At 32.7% G+C, this 21,745-nt stretch overlaps 2 protein-coding genes and 1 long non-coding RNA gene across 4 annotated transcripts; 2 read left to right on the top strand and 1 right to left on the bottom strand.

Annotated features, from left to right (window-relative positions):
* Positions 1-2,786: 2,786 nt before the first annotated feature.
* On the top strand, positions 2,787-6,843 carry LOC123913734 (inactive receptor-like serine/threonine-protein kinase At2g40270). Of its 2 annotated transcripts, none has more exons than XM_045964569.1 (6): positions 2,787-3,247; positions 3,358-3,487; positions 4,289-4,839; positions 4,992-5,182; positions 5,272-5,404; positions 5,881-6,843. In XM_045964569.1, the coding sequence occupies exons 1-6, from the start codon at positions 3,169-3,171 to the stop codon at positions 6,462-6,464; spliced, it is 1,668 nt and encodes a 555-aa protein (XP_045820525.1). In that variant the 5' UTR covers positions 2,787-3,168; the 3' UTR covers positions 6,465-6,843. The 2 variants fall into 2 exon arrangements, with proteins under 2 accessions (XP_045820525.1, XP_045820526.1); XM_045964570.1 differs by having other exon boundaries at positions 2,946-3,247; positions 6,199-6,843.
* Positions 6,844-7,541: 698 nt separating this feature from the next.
* LOC123913732 (ethylene-overproduction protein 1-like) lies at positions 7,542-12,286 on the bottom strand. The gene is made up of 4 exons (XM_045964568.1): positions 9,260-12,286; positions 8,673-8,964; positions 8,272-8,581; positions 7,542-7,916 (listed from the first exon to the last, which is right to left on the bottom strand). The coding sequence occupies exons 1-4, from the start codon at positions 11,209-11,211 to the stop codon at positions 7,696-7,698; spliced, it is 2,775 nt and encodes a 924-aa protein (XP_045820524.1). The 5' UTR covers positions 11,212-12,286; the 3' UTR covers positions 7,542-7,695.
* Positions 12,287-16,231: 3,945 nt separating this feature from the next.
* LOC123916463 lies at positions 16,232-19,267 on the top strand. Its single transcript, XR_006812146.1, has 3 exons — positions 16,232-16,527; positions 18,492-18,624; positions 18,990-19,267. It is a non-coding gene; the product is annotated as an uncharacterized LOC123916463 (long non-coding RNA).
* The last annotated feature ends 2,478 nt before the right edge of the window (positions 19,268-21,745 follow it).

The following is a 21,745-nucleotide window of genomic DNA, read 5'->3' on the forward strand; positions in this document are numbered from 1 at the left end:
ACCGGATTTTCTCATGTACCGGAGACAATCCATTTCCGAGTTATCACATACTCTAAAGTTTGGACTTCGGAGAGTTCTCATGACATATTGACATCCTTTATTTTACATATAATTTGTCAACATCCAATCCAATGTTGGATAATCAAAATTAAATTCAACTAGTGATGAATAATCTAAAATAAATTCAACTGAGATTTTATTCCAATTTAATGTGATGGAAGCTTAGAATGAACCTTTCCCATGTACGATGAAGGAATTTGGAAGCATTTGAAGTTGGGTTTGGGTATGGTATATGGATGATTCAGTGTCACGGTCGGAAGAGGTTGCACGCTGTTTTCTGCTAAAAATAAAGGCGGTTGCCTTGTCCATTTGTTGATCCATGAAACCAACCTTTGCCCTTTTTTAGGTCACAAGCATGACTCATTGACTCCTTTCAATTTGAAATGAACAACGTTGTACCTACAAAGATTAAAGAGCAAGTTTGTGTATTATTTATTATGTAAAGACATTTTTGAACCGTACTTAATTTTTTATTTTATTAAGATAAGATGTCTAATCACTAGGCGCCTGGATTAGTTACAGTTGTCACCTATGACTGCATATAGTCACTAGTTAGTGAGATCAAAGTTGTCTGATTAAAATTTGATGGTTTTTGATTTAAGGTAAAAAGTTATATTTTAAAATAGTATTAAAATTGAGTTAAAATTTGAACTATTTGATGTTGATCGGACGTGTCAAATTAGACGATTGCAACTTGATTTCATATGAGATGACGGGATTGAATCCGTTTCCAATAACTAGACTCATACATTTTTTTTAGTCAAAAGGCATCAAACTAGACTATACAATTTAAATATGAAGAAATAAAAATGGCCAAGTTTAAATTCAGATGTTGTAATTTAATGATTAAAGGCACACCGACTTAAACTTTATAGACTTAAATCAATTTTGATCTCCTTATTTCTAATTTTTTGAAGTTTTGATCCCCTATTTTAATAATCAATATTTTGATCCCCCATTTCAATTTTTCTCGAGTTTTGGTCTCCCACTAAATTTTAGAGTCAATTTTAATGATGTGTCAATGTTATTATTGATGTGACACTACACCGGCTAAAATATGATCTCCGTCATTAAATTTTCATTCTATTTCAATATCAGGGGAACCAAAGCCGCTTTTAAGTCAACTTTTATATGATTGAAGTAGAGAGAATATTTTTTTTTTTGTCAAAACAAAGTACAAGACTAATGTACACAGATTATGTATTTATCATCATTAATTCTAGCCGTCCTAATCAGAGAAGATTGGATCTCATTATCTCTCATCTTTTTTCTTATTAATTAATTCTAAATGGTATGTTACTTGTCACCACTCAGATCAGCCAATATATACCAACATACAATGTATAACAATTTTTACTTATCTTTCATGCCATATATAACTTTTCCTTGTAATTTCTATGTATTCCTTTTCCTTCATTGGGCAGTATAATTAGAAAGAACACACCCTTTCTTCAGCATCAATTTAACTAGCTATAGTCCTGTCCTCAACTATATCTTCCATACAAGTTAATTTAGTCCACGTGGCACCTAATATAAATCAAGTATATAATCTTGACAAATAAAATTTGGTTGTTAATGAGGACCAACAACATCCATTATGTAAATTTGGGAAACATAGACTACTACTTGCTGTTGAAGCGTTATGTTTGTGGCAGGCTTATAGGTGAAGAAAACATGGCTAGCTCTTAGATATAATATACTCCTATCAAATGATGCATAACTGGATCTCTTCAACCGAGTTGAAATTAGATATATATAAAAGTTAGACTTAACATTTTTGATCGATCGAATAAGTGTATATGCTTCCAAAAAATGTTTTTAGAGAATGAATTGGCCAATCATGTCATATGTATGATGCATGAGTGATGTAATTAAACAGTCAAGTTTAATTAGCACACAATAAATTATTCCTTTCAATTGAATTTTTTTATTTATTTCTTTTGAGGAGAACGGTTAGAAGTCCCACATTGGCTAGCGATATGATAAAGATAGCCTTTATAAGTGTAGTGCAAACCTCAACTCTCAAGCTAACTTTTATGGTTGAGTATAGGTCTCACAAATTCTAATATGGTATCAAAGCCTATCCTAGATCCATTTGTTGTGAATTTCGTTTGTTCATATGCCATCTCACTTGCTTATAAACGGTGGGTGACCCGATAGCGGAAACCTGATAACAGGTGGTCCAACGGACTGGGGAGAAGCTCTGATACCATCTTAGAATTGAGTTTTGTAAAGTGAGGATTGCCTCTAGTATATAAACACTTAGTCAGACCATTTCGCAATCGATATGAGACTTTTTAACACACCCTCTTGCGCTAAGCGCCATGGGCTTGAGGCGCAGATATGAAAGGTGGAGGGCTCGATCAAAAACCTGATTACAGGCGGCCCGACGAAGTGACCCAGCAAATCGTGGATAGGCTCTGATACCATTTTAGAAATGGGTATTGAGCCTAACTCATCCTTACAAAGCTTGTAAGGATGAGTTAGGCTCAAATACTCAATTCTAATATAGTGGGCCTATGCATTATCCACGCTTCAAGACCTAGTGAGCTCTTGCGTGGGGGGGCGTGTTAGAAATAATATAAAACCATTGATGTAGCTCTATCATGACAGTTTATGCTTTTGGGATAATCGGTTATTTGACAATACAATTCATATTTTGATAATTTGATACAGTATTATATCTCAACCGTTTATTTATAATCGGAGATTTTAAATTCATTACTGTAACTGCATTATATCCAATCCCCTAGACCAACCTTGATCAATAACTATAAGATATATTTACTAAAAGCTTATATGATATTCATGATATAGTGACAGATTGCACGGGTAGCACGTGCCTTTATGAGGGATGCAATGCAAGGACAGTGCCTTCATAGATATTGCATATATAAAGACAAGAGACAGAGTAGTTGGTGACTTCCTCAAATATATGACACGAACCAATTCAATACTATGAAACGGTGAATTAATGCAACCGCCGCAATAAGTTGGTCTTAATTATATAAGATTTTGTCCTTACACACCATATATCATACGTATACCATTTCCTCCACTTTTTGTCATCAATCATATTATGAAGTGATTCTCAAATTTCATATCAAAATGAAAGTAGCATGGAGATTCATTACGTTCATAGTAATTATTGGGGTGATGGTGTCTCTCCAATTGAATTCATGTCATGGTAAGAGGGTTTCCTTAATATTTTTTTTCATTGAGCTTATGATATTGTTCCAAAGATTATGAGATTAATAATTTAAGGCGTGTATATTGTGGTTGAATTGTGATGTGAAGGGTTGGTACTTGAAAAGATGAGGGAGAGGATGGTGAGATATCCATTGGAGGTTTTATTGAAGTGGAATGGTAAAGAAGGAGTCATTGATACATGCTTTTGGTTTGGAGTGGAATGCAATGTTGTGAACTTGTAAGCAATACCATCTTCTTCTTTTTTCTTTTGATGTTAATTATAGTTTTGTGGTTGGTATTGGCTTGGGACATGTGAGTGTGGTACTCCTTGAGGTCTCAGGTTCGATTCTCTCTGATGTCAATTTGAGTGGATTAATTTAGTTTCTTAAAAAAAAAATTATAGTTTTGCGGTAGATATTTGCTTTTCTCTTTGATAAAAGGTTGTTTCAAGAGATTTGCCTTGGTTTTTTGTTTTGTTTTGGTGTTGAAATGTCACTATAAACACCATTTCTCATTGGCCATTTGAAATATTAGATTCTAGTTGATCTTCATCAACCACTTGAACCAAATTTCACTTGGTTAACAATGACCAAAATTTAAAATGAATACTCAAAATGAATTTTTTATTTATTTTTTTAATCATATTAATTGTTTAAAATTATATCTGAAACTATTTGACCGACAAAAATGACCATGATCGAGAGTTTCAAATTTTAAAGAATATTATTTAATTGATTTTTTATTAATTCAAAAGACTAAATTACTTACATTTCTATGATTTGATCAAAGAATAATAAGGAAGTTCAAACAACGAATGAAGTACAAAATAGAAAGTTGGATAATTTAAAGGAAAAAAACTAGTTAAACTTAAAATTGTTCAAATATTAGCTGGTTTATAGCGCACCTCTATCTTGTTGTCTTTTGAGATTTGCATATATCACCTGTTTTTACTTAAAAATATCATACTTTTATCGATTTATCGTACACTTTATACTAAGATTCGATTCGAGATTTGAATCATCGCGCGTGTTTATGACAGGCACATTGGCCAACAAGGGGATATACCATATAGCAGGAAACTTATACAAACAGAAAATTCTGCTAACTCACACAAAACCAAGAAGGTTGATGACAAAGAGACTTCTTCACCATCATCATCACCATTTTCTAAACATATTTCACCATCACAAAGTGTCTCAAATTCACCATCTCCATCAATTTTCCTTCAATCATCAATAGCATCACCGGAACTTTCCCCTTCGCCATCAATCTCTCCCTCGCCTTCACCTGTAATAGCGCCGACAACTTCAGACTTACCACTTACATCAAATCCACCTACAATTGTGTCCACACAAGAACATTCTAATTGGATTTCAGCAACTTCTCCTACTTCATCTTCAAACCAAAGGAATTCAAACAGTTCAAACCAAAAGCAACATTCTGTTATTATATGGTCAACAGTTGGAGGGTTCTCCTTCCTGGTTTTGGTGTCATTCGCTGTTTTTGTTTGCTTCAGAAGTAGTAAGGTTGCTACCGTAAAACCTTGGGCTACAGGGTTGAGTGGCCAGCTTCGAAAAGCATTTGTAACAGGTAATTTCTGATGCCTGAATTCTCTTTAAGTTTATTTTATATCTTGTTATATGATCAGTGCTTAATTAAGTTGTTTATCCAAATAAAGCCGTATCTTCCTCCTTTACGCGTTTATTTGAAATACTTATACTCATCAACATTAAATGATTCAGGTATTCCAAGTCTTAAACGAGCCGAACTAGTAGTAGCTTGTGAAGATTTCAGCAACATTATTGGTTCTTTACAAGACGAGACTATCTATAAGGGAACTCTTTCAAGTGGAGTTGAGATAGCTGTAGTATCCTCTTCCATGACTTCATCTCAAGACTGGTCAAAAACTATGCAAGCTCAGTTCCGAAAGAAGGTATGAAGGCAACAAATGTAGCATATGCAACACGCTTTTCGTGATCTGGTTTTAATTGTTTCTCTTGTTTTTTACTTTTTGTTTTCCAGATTGAGATGTTATCAAGGGTAAACCATAAGAACTTTGTGAATCTTATTGGTTATTGTGAAGAGAATAAGCCATTCACAAGGATGATGGTTTTTGAGTATGCTCCAAATGGAACGCTGTTTGAGCATCTACATAGTGAGTCCCCTTTTGTTCAAAATTTACTTGCAGGGAAATGGCTGTAGTATCATTGCAGCTTAACATTGAAATGCAGCTGTTATTTGATATTATATAACAAAGTTATTGTCTATAAGAACTTATTAACATACCTTCGATAAGCAATTTCTTGTGTCAAAAATGTGTGTGCATGAAAAATTATAATTAGCCCTCACTTCTTGTATCATAAACACTTGTGAGACTATTTGACAGAACTTACAGAAACAACTTATGACATGTTCATAAGCTTTTTTCAGCTTATTTCCATACGCTCTCTAAATGAGGCTTATGAAAACTACTTATACCTTATAAGAAAACCGTTGACTTCCTTTGATCTTTTGTTATAGAAATAGCTTATAAACCAGTTCTTCTATGATAAATGCTTAATTAAGCTATTTATATCCAAACATGGCCGAGTTTTGTGTTGACACAATTCATGTATGATGTATGTTTTGCAGTTAGAGAAGCCGAACAACTAGACTGGAGGACGAGAATGAGGATAGCTATGGGAATAGCATACTGTCTAGACCACATGCATCATCTAACACCACCTATTGCACAAAGAAACCTTCTGTCTTCCTCTATATACCTCACCGAAGATTATGCTGCTAAAATATCAGACCTTAGTTTCTGCACCGACAAAGTCAATACAAAGAAGGTTTCCGAAAAAACCTCAGCAGAAGAAATAAACGATAATGTGTATAGCTTTGGCGTAATATTGTTTGAATTGTTAACAGGAAAAATTCCCTATGCAGTGGAAAATGGTTTTCATACAGATTGGGCTGCAGAATATATAAAAGGACAACCATTGAGAGAGTTGGTCGATACAACCATATTGAACTCTTTGAAAGATCATGAAATTGAGAAATGGTCAGAAGTGATTAATAATTGTGTAGATCTTGATCAAGAAAAAAGGCCATCAATGAAAGAGATTACATCTAAGTTGAAGGAGATTACTGACATGGAACCTGATGGAGTAACTCCAAAATCATCACCTCTTTGGTGGGCTGAAGTTGAAATTATGTCCACAGATTTATGTTGAGACATTAGTTCATGGATTTGATTCGTTTACGGTATCGGTGTAAATAACTTTTGCACTGTCAATCAATCATAACTGTTAGATCATTTAAATCGTTTGACTTTAATCATGACTACTTTTAAAGTCATATATTTGATTGGTTGTGATTAAAGTCATATAACAAGGGAAAATAATGCGAGCAAAACTCCGAATTTGGAGTTTGATGCCATGTTGTTCTTTGTTTTTTTCTTCTTTCTTATTTTGTAATAATTATTTTTAGATTCTTGTTATGAAGATAACAAACAAAAGTACTGAAGTAGGGTGTGTATAGAAGAGACAGCTTTTGTCTCAGTAGAATGATTGATTTTTGTAAATATTTGATTAATGGAGAGAGCTATCAATATATTATTCTCTTTTTATGTTTTTCTGCATGAACTTGGTTTTTCTTTCGTGTGGAAAAAGCAACGCTCACAATAGTATCTGAATATATCAAAATTACAAAAAACATATATAAATGTGTCCTTTATTACTTAGTTTGGTCTTTAAATGTGTATTTCGTTAATTAGTTTGGTTCTTGAATGTATCTTTTGTTAGTCAATTTTGTTCATAAAATTACTGACAAAAGACACACTTTAGGGATGTTTTTCTAATTTTGATACAATCAGAAATTACGACTCACATGCATCACGAAGAGGGCTGGGGGCGGCCCAAAAGCTGAGCTAGCCCCCACGGTATGGTTCAGGGGTATTGTTGTTAAATGGACCGAAGTATTATCATTATAAATACCGCTGGTAACACTAAAACCCTAATTCATTCAAGTTAATAAACACAGAACTGTAGCGACTCTATAGTCAGAGACGTACTCACAATTTGGAGAACTTCGTTATCAAACATCATGTGTTCATTGTTTGCGTTTATTCGTTGTTTCTCTTTTGTTACTAGTTCTTCCAACAAAATGTTTGTTTACTCAACTTTTAAAACAAACATGTAAATTTCTTGTTCCATGTTCTACTTACAAAGAATAAAATCAAAGAACATACTATTTGTTCTTTCTTCCATCTTTGGCGAAAAACCAAAACACAAGAAAAATAAATGCTACAATGTAGTAAACCAGAGGTATGAATCTCTTTATAGTTTATAAACCATGTAATGTAACTGTACAAGAGGATGTGTAAATATATAGTGCAAGACAAATTCTGTGAATATGACTCACAAGAATCCACATCATATCAATGTATTTACATTTGTTTTAAGATCAAAAGCTTAGTTTTTGTATCCTTTGATATAAATCAAGTGTAGCTGTATGATTTGGATCTAAACAAAGAGCGGCCTTACAATCTATACGAGAAGAAGATAAATCACCCATTGACTCGTAAAATGCAGCTCGCAGATGAAGCATTTGAAGGTCAGGCTTGAATTTTAGTGCCTTGGTGAGTTCTTCCACAGCTTCTGTTTCTTTTTGCTCATCCATCAGCACTAGTCATATATATGAAACTTCGTGTCAGAATAACAGCTATTTGGATCGACTTATTTGAGTTATTTACTGGCATAAGCAGTTGTAAGGGTTTTAAGGAGAGCGTATTGAAACAACTCATCACATATTCATAAGCTGTTTTCAGCTTATTTCCATAAGCTCTAAAGGAGAGCTTATGAAAACAACTTATAGCTTATATGAAATTTTTTAACTTATTTTATATTTTTGTTATAGATATAACTTATACATAAGCATTTATGTGATAAGCGCTTATGCTATAAGAGCTTAATTAAATTATTTGTCCAAACAAAGACTAAATCAAAGAGCAGATAGGAGAGTGACTAGTAAATGAAGTACCTGCTGCCCTGTATCTATAAGGGTATGTCCTTAAAGGATCAAGGTGTGTTGCAATATCAAGATCAGCCTTCGCCATCTCACGGTCACAATATTCCGATCGTTTCTCATACGCTGAGGCATTGCTCTCCGCCTTCTCAATTAGCATTGTCATCTCATCGTATGCAGCTTTCCGTTGGTTTTTCTGATGATAAACGCGCGCTAGGCCTTGATGAGCTCTAGTGTGCCTAATTGCAAGTGCGTTGTTGTAGCATTCCTTCGCAAGTTCTATTTTACCACAATCAACATAAATACTCCCCATGTTATTCAATGCCTGCAAAAAATATTGCACCACACAATCAACAAAACAACACAAAAGATTACATTTACAAATTGCAATAGTGTTAGTTTGAGAAATTACTAACTTGTCCTTTGCGAAGTCCATCTGAAGGACATTTAAGTGCTTCTTTCAGAAGCTGAATAACATAAGAAGAAGATTCAGGATCAAGATTTGTATCTGCTAACACATATGCTTTTAGAAAAAAGGCTTCAAATGATTTTTGAATTGCAATGGATCTATCAGCCCTTGTAACAGCCTCGTCACGGTAGCCAGTATCGTATAGAATCCATCCTTCGTAAATTAGCCTTTCCTGCATTGAGCTAGAATGGTTTCTTGCCAGCCGCAAACTGCGCATTGCAGCTTTTTGACAGTTTAACCTGTGCAGCATAAGAACTGTTTAGTAAATAAGCAATTGTATTTACTAACATGTGCAATCTGTGAGTTTCTAGTCAAAATCATCGAATCACTGACACAGACACCAGACACGATACTAACACAGACACTTGTAATAATTTAAGAAAATGGAAGTGATTGAATTAAGCTTATAGGTCAGTCTAATGTTGGTGTCAGACACAAAACATGCATTCAATCAGAAGTTTCGATGCTACATAAGTCAAAAGTGAAAACTCAAGTAAATGAGATATTTTTAGAGTAAGTTCTAAAGATTCTTACCTCAAAAGTAGCAGTGACAGACGAAACTCAAGCAGGCTCTTTCCAGGCTCATTCTCTAGCATTTGATGTATAATAGCCAAAGAACCGACATCATCAACTGAAGACCATTGTTGATACAGTTGCATCCAACAATCAGCTTGATTCTTCTTCTGAATTCTACTTTTAAGAATTTGAACCAAGTATTCACCTTTAATCCTTCCATGTAAAGTAATGTAATTAGCCTCTATAGTTAACAATGCTCTAATATCTCTCATAGCACTATCATAATCCTCTAATGCAATATACAACCAAGCCCTCAACTCTAAACAATCAGGTGAAAGCTTAAATCCAAGAAACTTATCCAACTCCATAATCCCTTCTCTTATTTGCTTCTCCTCAACTTTTTCCAATGCTCTATATTTATAAGGAAATGAAAGTGAAGGATCAAGTTGAGTTGCAAAATCTAAATCAAAACCTTTTTCTCTTCCCATATTGTACAATGCTCTTTCTTGATACATCCAACCAACTGGTTTATACTCAAATATCAAAGAACTTATTAACTTATAAGCCGAATATGGTTGACCTTGTTTATGCTTTGTTCTAGCCACACCGGCTATCGAATAAACATGACCAAATTCAACTGCTTCATCAAAACAGCGTTGAGCTTCTTTATACTCTCTTCTTTCAAGAAACACACACCCTAATTGATGCAATGCAAGACCCTTCTGCCATCTTTCAGCAGCACACTCTTTCATTCGCTCGAGTAACATCGTTGTTGTTTTCGATACCATGCTTTGTTCAATAGAAACCTGACTGAGAAAATAGTACAACAAGAAAGTAGCACACCCTAAATTTGCCAACTTTTGCTTTGATTCAAAACTGCATAAGAAATTTATCACCTTTGAATTATGAAGCGAATTCGGAAGCTCCCGAAGAAAAATTTGTAAGCAAGAAACTACAAGAAGAGTAGCATTTTCTTCCAAACCATACTCAATTAGTATCAATGCATCTTCAACACTTTCAACAATTGAAGCCAAATGAAAATCACAAGAACTTTTCATTTCCTCACAACAGAACTTATTGGCAAATGATAGAAGTTCCAAAACAGTATTAGGACAAAAAAGATCCAATCTTTTTGTTCTGCTATAAAATTCTAATGCTTTCATCCCTTCTGAGCATAATCCATTTCCTGAAAAATCAATTTTCCACATTTTGGATTCTACAAATTCACCACAAAGCATTGCATTAAATGGTTCTGAAAGTGAAGCAATTCTCCACCTAACACACTTGATTTCTTCATTCCCAACACAAAACAAAACGTCACTTTCCTCATCAAACAAACACAAACTCTCATCATTGTTACAAGTTTCATGATTATTTCTCTCTTCATTACACTTGCAATGATCATTAATTGAAAAAGGATTAAACCCATTGTCCAAATTCTTCTTTGGACATTCAAGAACATTATAACCACCACAATCCATTGAAGAAATACCAACAAGTTCATCACCCCTTCTCTCAAATCTTAACCATGCAGACAAAACAACCTTTGACATAACATCCTCGGCGTTCTGTCGCGCTGTTCTAAGACATCTTCTGAGTAGTTTTTGGTCTCCAAGACCGCAGAAAACAGAGAAAAGTTCAACATAAAGTGACACTTTCTCAGATTGTGAGGTGCAAAACTCTATCCTTTGATAGAGTTCTGCTAAAGACTCAACAAGGTTGATTGGTTTAAGGTAAGGTTCTATGGATGGTTCAATGGTGTCAGTAGAAGGTAACTGAAGAGAAACAAGATTTGGAAACTCTGAGGTTTTGTTATTGTTGATGAATTTTGATTTTGACCAAGACAATATGGTTTTGTGTCTGTTAAGGTTATGATGTTTTGTTTTGCTGCCACCATTGTTTTCAGATGAAGAACTTAGAGCATGAACTTGAATGCTCTTGAAACGTTCAGAAATCTTCAAAGCTCTCATTTTTTGATGAATTTAATCACTTTTCTTTCAACCCTTTTTGTTAAAGTGTTGAACTTTGAATGAAAATTAACTTGGGGTGTGAAGTGTGTTCCTTTGAGAAAAAGGTTTTCATTTTGTAAGCTTATAACAGAAAAAAGAACATTTTTTTTCTCTCTCTAGGAACTACAGTGATTTTACGGGAATAATTGATGAATGATATGAACTTTGCATCTTCCTTTTTTGGTAAAAAAAAAAAGAGAAGAAAATTTAGTGTCCGGTTAGATGTGCGTCAGGTTTGCCAAAATCACCGTGGGAGCCAGAGTAAACGTGTGTTTGGAGATGTAGACAGACACTTAAATTTGGTATTGTAATGTCTCAGAAATCGTGGTGGGAGCAAGAGTAGACATGTTTTTGGAGGCGCAGACAAACACTTAAGTTTGGTATTGTAACGTCTCAGAAATTACGGTGAGAGCAAAGGTAGACGTGTGTTTGGAGGTGTAGACTGACTGACACTTAAGTTTGGTATTGTAACGTCTCAGAAATTACAGTGGAAGCAAGAATAGACGTGCGTTTGGAGGTGCAGACGGACACTTATGCTTTTTAGATAATGTATGTTTTTGGAATCAAAGAATGATATGAAAAATTGGTGAATCTAAGGAGCATATAAATCAAGTAAGCAATTATGAAGATAGTGCTTTTGTAAGTGATCAGGTGAACCTGCTATGCTATGCACATAAAGTAGCACCAACAAATCCGTTTGATTTCACCAAAAGAGAGAGAGGGAGAGAGAGATTCTTCAAAAAGAACCACTCCAATTTAGGACATGAGCATGCTAATTTGGTCAACTACTAGTTTCATTATGAATTTAGTTTTTTTATGTATTGAAAGGAGGGCTTAAAGATTAGTTAATTGTTATGGATCAAATCAAATGAAAGTAAAAGGGAGCTTATTGAAGAATGAATTATTGTTTACTAATAGCTAGGCATCTTTAGATTAATTAATTAAAAAGATTTGAGTTAACTTGCAATGCATTTGGAGTGAGGTGGAATTGTTAAGTAAAGGTGCACTATAGGTGGTGGAGTGAGTTTGTGTAACCAATCAAATAATTATTTTTATGTTAAGTGGTCTTATCAATACCAAACGGAACATTTTAATTTAATTAATTAACTATTGTAATATTCCTTTACCCTTTCACTCTTAAAGAAAAAAGACAATTTTATTTTTTTAGTTAGTTTGGAGCCTGGTACTGATGCTCTTCTCTAGTTACAATGTTTCGTGGTATGTTTGTTCGTCCAAGAGTCGAAATCTGTGGTCGAGTTTGGTGGCTTCAAGGCCGATCTTATGAACTATGAAGGTAAACATATTGACGACGCTTCCTTGTGGTTGAGTTGCGGCTTTTGGAGGTGTATTGTGTTTTCGTCTACCATTAAAGTGAGGATAAGTTCATGTGTGATGTCTACGTTGTGAAGATTTGACAAGCTAAGATTGTTTGTAGCAAAAGCTGATACTCGGGTCTGTACTGTACCACTCGCATCTTTATATTTGAGGTGTGCGAGTTTTGTTATTCGACAATTTGATAAATAAAAAAAATACAATATTTTTTTAACTTGAATGACATGTAGTCCCAAACCCCCGCAATTAACTTAGTTTCAAGAATAATTAATTAAGGTTGTTCCATATGGTGATCATCATTTTCACCGTAACTGTATTATTTTGACAAAATCATTTTCACCATAAATTATTTGGTCCATATTGGTTGAATGTCCAAGTCATATACGTGGTTCTTTCATTTTCTCAAGGGGAAAAAACTGTTGTGTATGGCGATTTAAGAATGATTTTCATTGTGTAGTCTTAATAGTATATTGCCAAATTTGTCCTAGAGTACGGTCAAGTCATCAATACAAACATTGTAGTTCTCCAAAAATATTGAATTGATAATTTTATAAAAGGCGTTACATTATTATTTTTTAGTATATAAGCTTCATATATATTTTGCAAATTTCAAAGTTAAAATTAACAAAATTGTATTTAGAATTAATATTATCTCAATAATTAGTATATTATCGACTTTTGTTTTGGTCTTAGTATATTATCAACTTTATTATCATTTCAAAAACAAATATTAAATTAAATGAATTACGTAAATTCATTTAATAACAATTATGCAACGTAAATTAAAATATTAACATCAAATTTAAATTTAATTATTTTATAAAAATATTTTTATAGACTTTAAATAAATCTCATCTCTAAATTTGCATGCCTTATAATATATTGGGCCGTACATTGACCATCATATGATCCAATTAGATATTAATAAGTCTCTTTTTTAAAAAATAAATAAATATTGCAGTGCGTATAATTTTATTTTGTTTACGGTGAGCTGAGAATCGAACCCACGACCTATAGCGTACTATCCAAACCCCTCACTACTAGACCAAATCTAGTGGCTTTGTAGTGCGTATAAATTTTTCCGTTAAACTATTTGACAACAAATATGAAAACTGAACTAGTTATTTGTTAATATCACAACTTTAATCGAATATCTTGATATATGCATCTAATAAAATATCCTTAGAGATATTGTTGTTAGAGTCGGAGTTTAAACAATGAATTTTTCAAGCCACTCGGTTTAGTCTAGTCGTATGAGATTTGAGTAGTATACAAGAAGTCCTAGGTTTGATTCTTTGCTCCGCTATAAACAAAAAAAAAAAACTAAATTTCTCACTTCTCAATATTAAAGTGTGTGCGCGTTTAGCCATTATCATATTTGACAAAAAAAATTAATTTAATATATATTTGTAGAGATATTTTAAAAATTAATTAAAAAAAGTAACATAAAGATAAAATATGATTAGATATATCTATAAAACTTTTAGTCAAAAAAATATGTATAAAACTTTTTATAGTAATATTGCATACCAATTAAATACTAATATTATTTGTCAAAATAATTAAAAATTGTTCACTAAGTGTCAAACGCACATGAATTAAAGAGGATGTGCATGAACAAGTCTTAATCAAGTAGTACAAAACACAATCTGAACAAATAAGCCAGATCAGACACCTAATTATTGAATGGTTAAGACAGTAGATCTAGCAACATCTTTGTATAATTTATTCATAAATAAATAAATTATAATAACTCAAAACATCATGAACCATATATGGTGCCTACTTCTAGTTCTACATAGAGATTCCATCAATTATTGGATATGTGTGTGTACACGATGCATGTACAAAATAATAATTAGAACAAAATAAAATAAACAATCAATCCCAAAAAAAATAAAAAAAATAAAAAAAAAATAAAAAAATAAACAATAATACTTTTTTTATTTACTTTTTATCTTAATGGTCAACACATATTCAATTGAACTATAACTATATGAATTTTGTGGATCTGGATTGCATACATTAAAATAACTATGCATCACTACATTGCAAGCCTTTAAATTAAAATTTTAGTGGTCTAGCTTTGAAGTTGGACGACTGAGATTAACATGCAGTTAAATATTAATTTATGTGCATTCATTGTCGGCATATAATCATGAATTCCTGATGGTCATCTGTATGACTATATTCAATTAGTAACTTCACAGAATCCGAATTTCAATTGAACGGATTTGGATTGAGTGCATTCAATTTTCATGCATTTAACTTAACATGTAGCTTGAATTTTCAGTTATTTATGAAGATTGATTATGTATGGTGAATATTATGTTGAATGCATGAATGCATAGGAAAATAAATGCACTCGATCTCAATCCAACCACTATGTACTATAACAAAGAGAACAATTATTTATTATAATAATAATATGTGTGTGCATCAACACAAGTTGAAAGTTTATGTTACAAGAATATATACCTCTCAAGAAAGCAAAATGGAGAGAAAAAGGATCAGATCCTTTTCAATCACCATGTTGAAGCATGTTCTTCTATAATACTGTACCCACCACCAGGAAAACATAAAAGCAACTTGTGCTAAAAGACTCAACTAGCTTTAATAAACCTTTAGTAAAAAAAAATTCTTTAATAAACCTATGCCTCAAATATATGCAAATCATGATATATATTGTCAAATAACCGATTATCCCAAAACCTTAAGGTGTTAGGATAGAGCCATATCAATGGTTTTATATTATGTCTAACACGCCCCCTCGCGCAAGAGCCCACTTAGGCTTGAAGCGTGGATAATGCATAGGCCCACCTACCATATGCTTAAATTCCACTTTTTAATTAGAAAGTGAGGGGAGCGGGGATCGAACTCTAGACCACTTAGTCATAGAGGCTCTGATACCATGTCAAATAACCGATTATCCCAAAACCTTAAGGTGTTAGGATAGAGCCATATGAATGGTTTTATATTATTTCTAACATATATGCATATTTCCTTATGTCAATTGATAAAAAGGCATCATTTTTTGTGGTTCATAAATCAAGTTTTTTTTGTGTATAGTATTTTTTAGTCAATAGATTTGGATTCTTTATATTAAGTGAATTAATCATTTACTTGCATTTTCTCTTAATTAAAATTAATTATAATCAACTTCAAATTCAACCGTTTAAATTTAAGTACTAGGCGACTCTGTGTTTCTTTAACAAAATTATAAGCAAGAGAATTCAAATCATTCCTTTATACACTACTACAAAATTGAGTTTTAATAGCGCCCTTTTAATAGCGCTTATTTAAAAAGCGCTATTAAAACTTAAAACTGAGCCCTTATGATAGCGTTTTTATGAAAACCGCTATTAAAAGCTCCAAACAGCAAACCTTATTATAGCATTTTGTGAAGAAACCGCTGTTAAAGCCCAAAACAAAAAGCATTATGACAGCGCTTTTGAAACAACGCTATTAAAGCTGTATACGCGCGTTTGAAATTAATTTAAATGGTGGTGGGTGGGTTTCGAACCCCTGACCCCTTGAACCCTATTTTTTTTTTTTTTTTTACGAAAAACCTTTTTTCTTTAAAAAAATTAAAAATAAAAACAAAGATCAGATTTCAGTATACACGGTGAAGGATTTTGTTTTCCCGCGATCAGTTGCTTTGCAAAAATCTTAACCCACGATCCTCAAATCCCTAATATTGGAAATCGAATTCAATAGAAATCCTTAATATTCACGATCCATAGAAAATGTTCCTGTTCATCTTCCTCCAATCTAATTGCATGAACCCAACTGTTAACCCTAATCTTCAAGAACCCAGAAATCACTGTGAGCCCAACCCATAACCCATAAATCCTCTTCTCTCCACCATATACTCAACAATTCAATTTTTTGGAAGTCGTACTTGTTCATCGTCCTGCCGTCACAACTCAAACCGTGGTTATTAAGGTATGGTTATGTTATATGCTTACGTTATAGATGTCTGAGAAAATTAAATTTGCAAAATTGATTTAAGTTAGAAGACCTGTTATTTTGCAAATTGATTTACGTTAAAAATTGATTTGCAAAATTGGAAATTAAATTTGCAAAATTGTTCATCGTCCTGTTATTTTGATACAGCACCGTGTTTACCTTGTTTACTTGTTACAATTGATTATTGTTTCAAATTAATTTGATCGCTACTGTTCCTCTTAATCTGTCAAATTCCAAATTGTGAATACTGCTACAGTGCGTGCGTTTTATTGTTACTACTTTATTAATTAATTGTTTCCTGCACCAGTATAATGAAAATAATGAATATTGCTTTGTTTACTATTATTATAATTATTATGGCTGAGTAGTTTAATTGAGTCCAAAACAAGAGGACCATCGTTACTATAATATGTATTCGTCGGTGATGCAGAAGTAATGTGTACGCGTCAGTGATGCGGAATTGAAGATGTTTGTGCAATGTCTGCGTTTTTTTTGCCGTTGGGAAAGATCTGGTTTTTCCACTATGTTACGGTGATTGGTGTACTGGTTTTTCTAGGGGTGGTTTGCAATTTGTGTTTAAACTTCTAAAGCCTAAGCTATACCAACTAAGGCATGTGCAGCAGCATTCATAGTTCTCCTAAGATGAACCACACTAGTATATGATTGAAATTAGATGCCTTATAGTAGTAAATATATATTCTAGAAGTTGTATTTAGACAACAAATCCAAACAGTCTTGAATTACATGATCTAATTCAACTAAATTTAATCTTCCATGGAGGCTGTTCACAACAAGTCCAGCATCTAACTCAAAAATAAGCTTACCATACCTTTGATCTTTATCCCACTCTAGACCCCACCTAAGTGTCATTGAAGTATGAACTAACAATGAATTAGAATAAAGTCAGGAAAGTTCGAATAGTATTAATTCAAATATATTCATTTAAGATTATGTTGCGTTTTAAATTTCTGATGGGTTCATATATCAAATATGCATAGCCCTTTCCTCATTAAAAATTCACAAAAACTAGTCTGCTTCTATTGATATGAACTTAGGGATGGCCAAAGTTTGGTTTTTAACCAAAACTGTATGTGAACCGAACCAAACTGTATTTCAATTCTTTAAAACCGAACTGAACCATCAACCATTTAATTTGAACTGAACCGAACAGTTTTTTAAACTGTTGAACCAGTTCTGGATTAAAAAAAACCAAACAGAACCATTACTTAACGAATATAAAAAGGAAAAGTGGTCCTTGTTTCAGCGAAAACAAATACAGTACCCTACACCTCATGTGTATGAATCTGGTCTTTGATTTTTTAATATTTTTTTGATAAACTGAAGCTAGTCTTTGATGATAAAAGGAAAACAAATACTCTGCCTCGCCGCCATAGCTTGAGAAGCGATTATTTTATTATTATTTTTTATTTTATTTTGGTTAAGTGTATTATTGGGTGGGGTTAAATTATTTTAATGAATCGATGAAATAGGCCAGTAAGAGTGGATTGTTTCGTGATTCCATGAGTGAGCCACATACCTGTGAGTGAGGGTGGTTTATTACTTTCGTTGTATTGGGGAAGGGGTTGATGGTGAGTGCTGCAAAATTTGTGAGTAACAAATAACCATGGTGCAGTTTGGTTAACTGGTGAATTTAAGTACATGGTTCAGTTAACAAACTGTTTCCAAAAACAACAGTTCGGTTTGTATTTTCTAGTTTTTGGTTCAGTTAAAAATGGTTTGGTTTCGGTTTGGTTCATAGTCCGATTTGGTTTTTCAGTTTTTATGAACACCCCTAGATATGATACATAAACTAGTGTATGCTCATATTTTTCCAGCTGAAACTTGTAATAGGCAGAGTGGTCCACTGTTATGCTTCTTTTTAATTTATGCATGATTTGAAAGTGTTTGGATTTTTATTATAACTTTTGCTGGATTATTAGGTTATTCGCCATAGACATTCTACATACTCTAAAGAGAAGCTAGATGAGGTGCAGGAGGAGTGGGCTACCCATATGGTTGAAGATGTTATCAATGATGCAAAGAGACTGCAAAAAAATAGTTGATCATTAATTGGTAAGTTGTATTTATAATTATCCAAATATATTATGATATGACTGTTGTGCTTGGTAGAAAATGTAGTTGGTATTCTTGAATTTACACATCCATTGTCAAATTTTAGAGTAATTGGGATAATCATAATGTTCCCAAGGTCATACTATTTTTCCTCTTGAAACTAGGATGAATTATGAGCATGCTGCCTAAGCGCGTTAGTGACATGACGCGAGATCCTGAGTTGCAATACTTTAGCAATGTTTTGATGCTACTTTGAGGTGTATGTTGAATTTGTGTGGTTTCTAAGAGAGAAAGACAAGTTTATATGCTGCCAAATGATGTATTATCAAGCAAATGCCTAATTTCTTGTACATCTATATATACAGGTAGTTTGAGGGCTTCCTTTTTCGATGAAGTGGGCGGTTCTCATCAAGTGACAGGTCGCAGAAGAAAGTAGGGCTATAGTTTGACTATCTTTTGTAGTGGTTTTTGTGTTTTGTACTAAAATTTGTCATTGATTTTCTCATTAGAAGCTATGGCCAAATTTTGACAATATCTCTTTTGTAGTGGTCTTTGTGTTTGCACTATTCAATTCGGATTTGTCTTGTAGTCGGATTGGTTTTATTTATGAAATGAATGTATTACAAGAGTTTTTATTTTATTAGAGCTTGTGTGGCACAACACTATTTTTTTAAAAAATTTGATAATATATATTTTGGAAGTATATATATATATATATATATTAAAAGTTCAAGAGCAGGTTGTCAAACAAAAAAAAAATGCAATTTATTGTTAAAAAAAAGGGTCAGGATTAGTAAAAAAAAAAAAAAAAATACTTACATACATACATACAATAGCGTTTTTTACACGGTCGCTATTAAATGTTAGTCCAAACAACGAATTATAATAGCGTTTTATAAACGCGGGCGCTATTATAGAATATATATAACAGCGCTTTTATAAAAAAGCGCTATCGAAACTCGTCTCCGAAAGCTTCTTTGGTCGCACGCAGGAAGATACAACATCGCTTTTTATAAAAACCGATATTAAAAGTACATATTTGACAGCGTTTTTAAACGCTATTATAGGCACCCAGACCTATAATAGCGGATTCAATCATAGCGTTTTAAAGCGATGTTAAAAGTTAAAAAAATGCTATTAAACACCTATTTTTGTAGTAGTGATAAATTCCCAACATAGTTTTTGCACGAGTAAGTAGCATCTGACCTTTTGATTGAGTCGATAAGACTTCTTGTTTAATATTTCAATTTACTCTCAAATTTGGATCATCTCCTTCCATTTATTCTCTCCATCTTTCTCCTTCTACAATATTAAATTATTCCTATCTCTCTCTAAAAATTTAGAGAAGATCAAGAAGAAAAAAAAAATCAAGAGAGAGAAGATTATGAGAGAAATAGTCACAAATTTTAGGAGAGAGAAGGAGAGAGTAAAGGAAATGAGAGGATTCATTTTCATTTAAATGAACTTGGATCCTCTTCTTCCCTTTATTATCTCAATCTAGGTCGCCTTCATTTCTAAATGTGTGCTTTTGGCCGGATAGAGAGTAGTGGAAAATTTCATTGTGAATATTTTTATAAATTTGAAAAGATTTGGGTCAAATTTCAAAACTAGGGACCAATTTTTGAAATTTTTTAAGGGGCAATTCTACAATTTTTGGGGTCAATTTGCAATTTTAAAAAATTATAGGAGTCAATTTAATTTTTTTTGAAACACATGGGAGGTATGGATTTTAAATTCCTAGGTTTTAGGTGTCATTTAAAATTCATTAAATTTAGCTTGGACAAAATACTTCATGAATTTTGATCATTTTAAAAATTCTCCAAATTAATCAATCATTTTTTCAAAGGTAAATGGAGAAAGCTTAGCAGGAAAAGTAAATACATCTAAACTATGTCGGTGACATTCATTTACTCACCCTACAAACAAGTTAATTCTCAAATAAATTAAAAAGAGAAAAAAGATAAGCCACTAGGTTTGATTGAGTGGTGAGAGATTTGAGTAGTATGCTAGGAGTCTTAAGTTTGATTCTCAGCTCCATTCAGGGACGGATCTGGCGGGGGGCAGGCAGTGGTCAAGGCCCCCCTCGCCTCCATCTCTTACATATAAATATACATATATTATACTCATATATTATATATTATATGTTTCACTCCAACTCTAATAGTATATATACTTAGTATTAGTATATTATATAATTTATGTTCCTATAAATATAGCTCATTTAATAGGAATATTGCATGTAATATTAACTGATGTTCAAAGGTTTAATTTCGGACTCATGCGTATGAAAAAAATTCAGTTGAGAGAGAATAACTTCGTACTTATAATATGATACCAAAAGAAAATTTTATGGACAATGTAAACAAATATAATCTCTATAAATAAAATAGGTTAGTTACTTTTCGGCCCCCAGTATGAATTGTTTCTGGATCCGTCCCTGGCTCCATTGTAAACAAAAAAAAAAACGATTGAAAAAAACTTGGGCGATTAGACCAATACGCAAGTGGAACTTAACAAATGCAACTGTCTCATTAAAATCATTACCTATAAAACCCGTAGGAAAAACCAAGTGATGGAAAAAGAGTGCGGTGTTTTAAAAGAGATTAGCAAAATCTATATTCTCGCAAACCAAATCTATTTCTAATGAAAGCATATTAGGAATCGTTTGAATATGCAATTCAAGAATAGCAATATCATCAACACATTTATTGTCTTCTCTATAAATATGTGAGATAATTAATGAAAAACATATGTTTTGTGAGCTCAATACAATTTAACCAACGAATTAAATGAGATATTGCTTGAAGTTATTTTATTCTAACAAAGTAAAAGTTGGCTTCCGAAGATCTATGATATGCACAAACATAGAGGATAAATTGTTGTCTAATATAGTTTGTTATCTTCAAAATGACTATACCAACCAAAATGTTCAACTAATTTTTCCAACTAATTCTTAGAAGAAGATCCAACTTACTTTTTGAGCAAGGATAAAGTGGAATAAATGTTGCTCAACATTGTTTTAATGTTTCTGACAAACTCTAGTGGTCAGGGTATCTCAGATTATAAATTAGTTGTAGTAGTACTATATTATCACATTTTTCTCTGGTAATAAATACCACAA

This window comes from Trifolium pratense, linkage group LG3 (genome assembly GCF_020283565.1).
Source record: "Trifolium pratense cultivar HEN17-A07 linkage group LG3, ARS_RC_1.1, whole genome shotgun sequence".
NCBI classification, from domain to species: domain Eukaryota; kingdom Viridiplantae; phylum Streptophyta; class Magnoliopsida; order Fabales; family Fabaceae; genus Trifolium; species Trifolium pratense.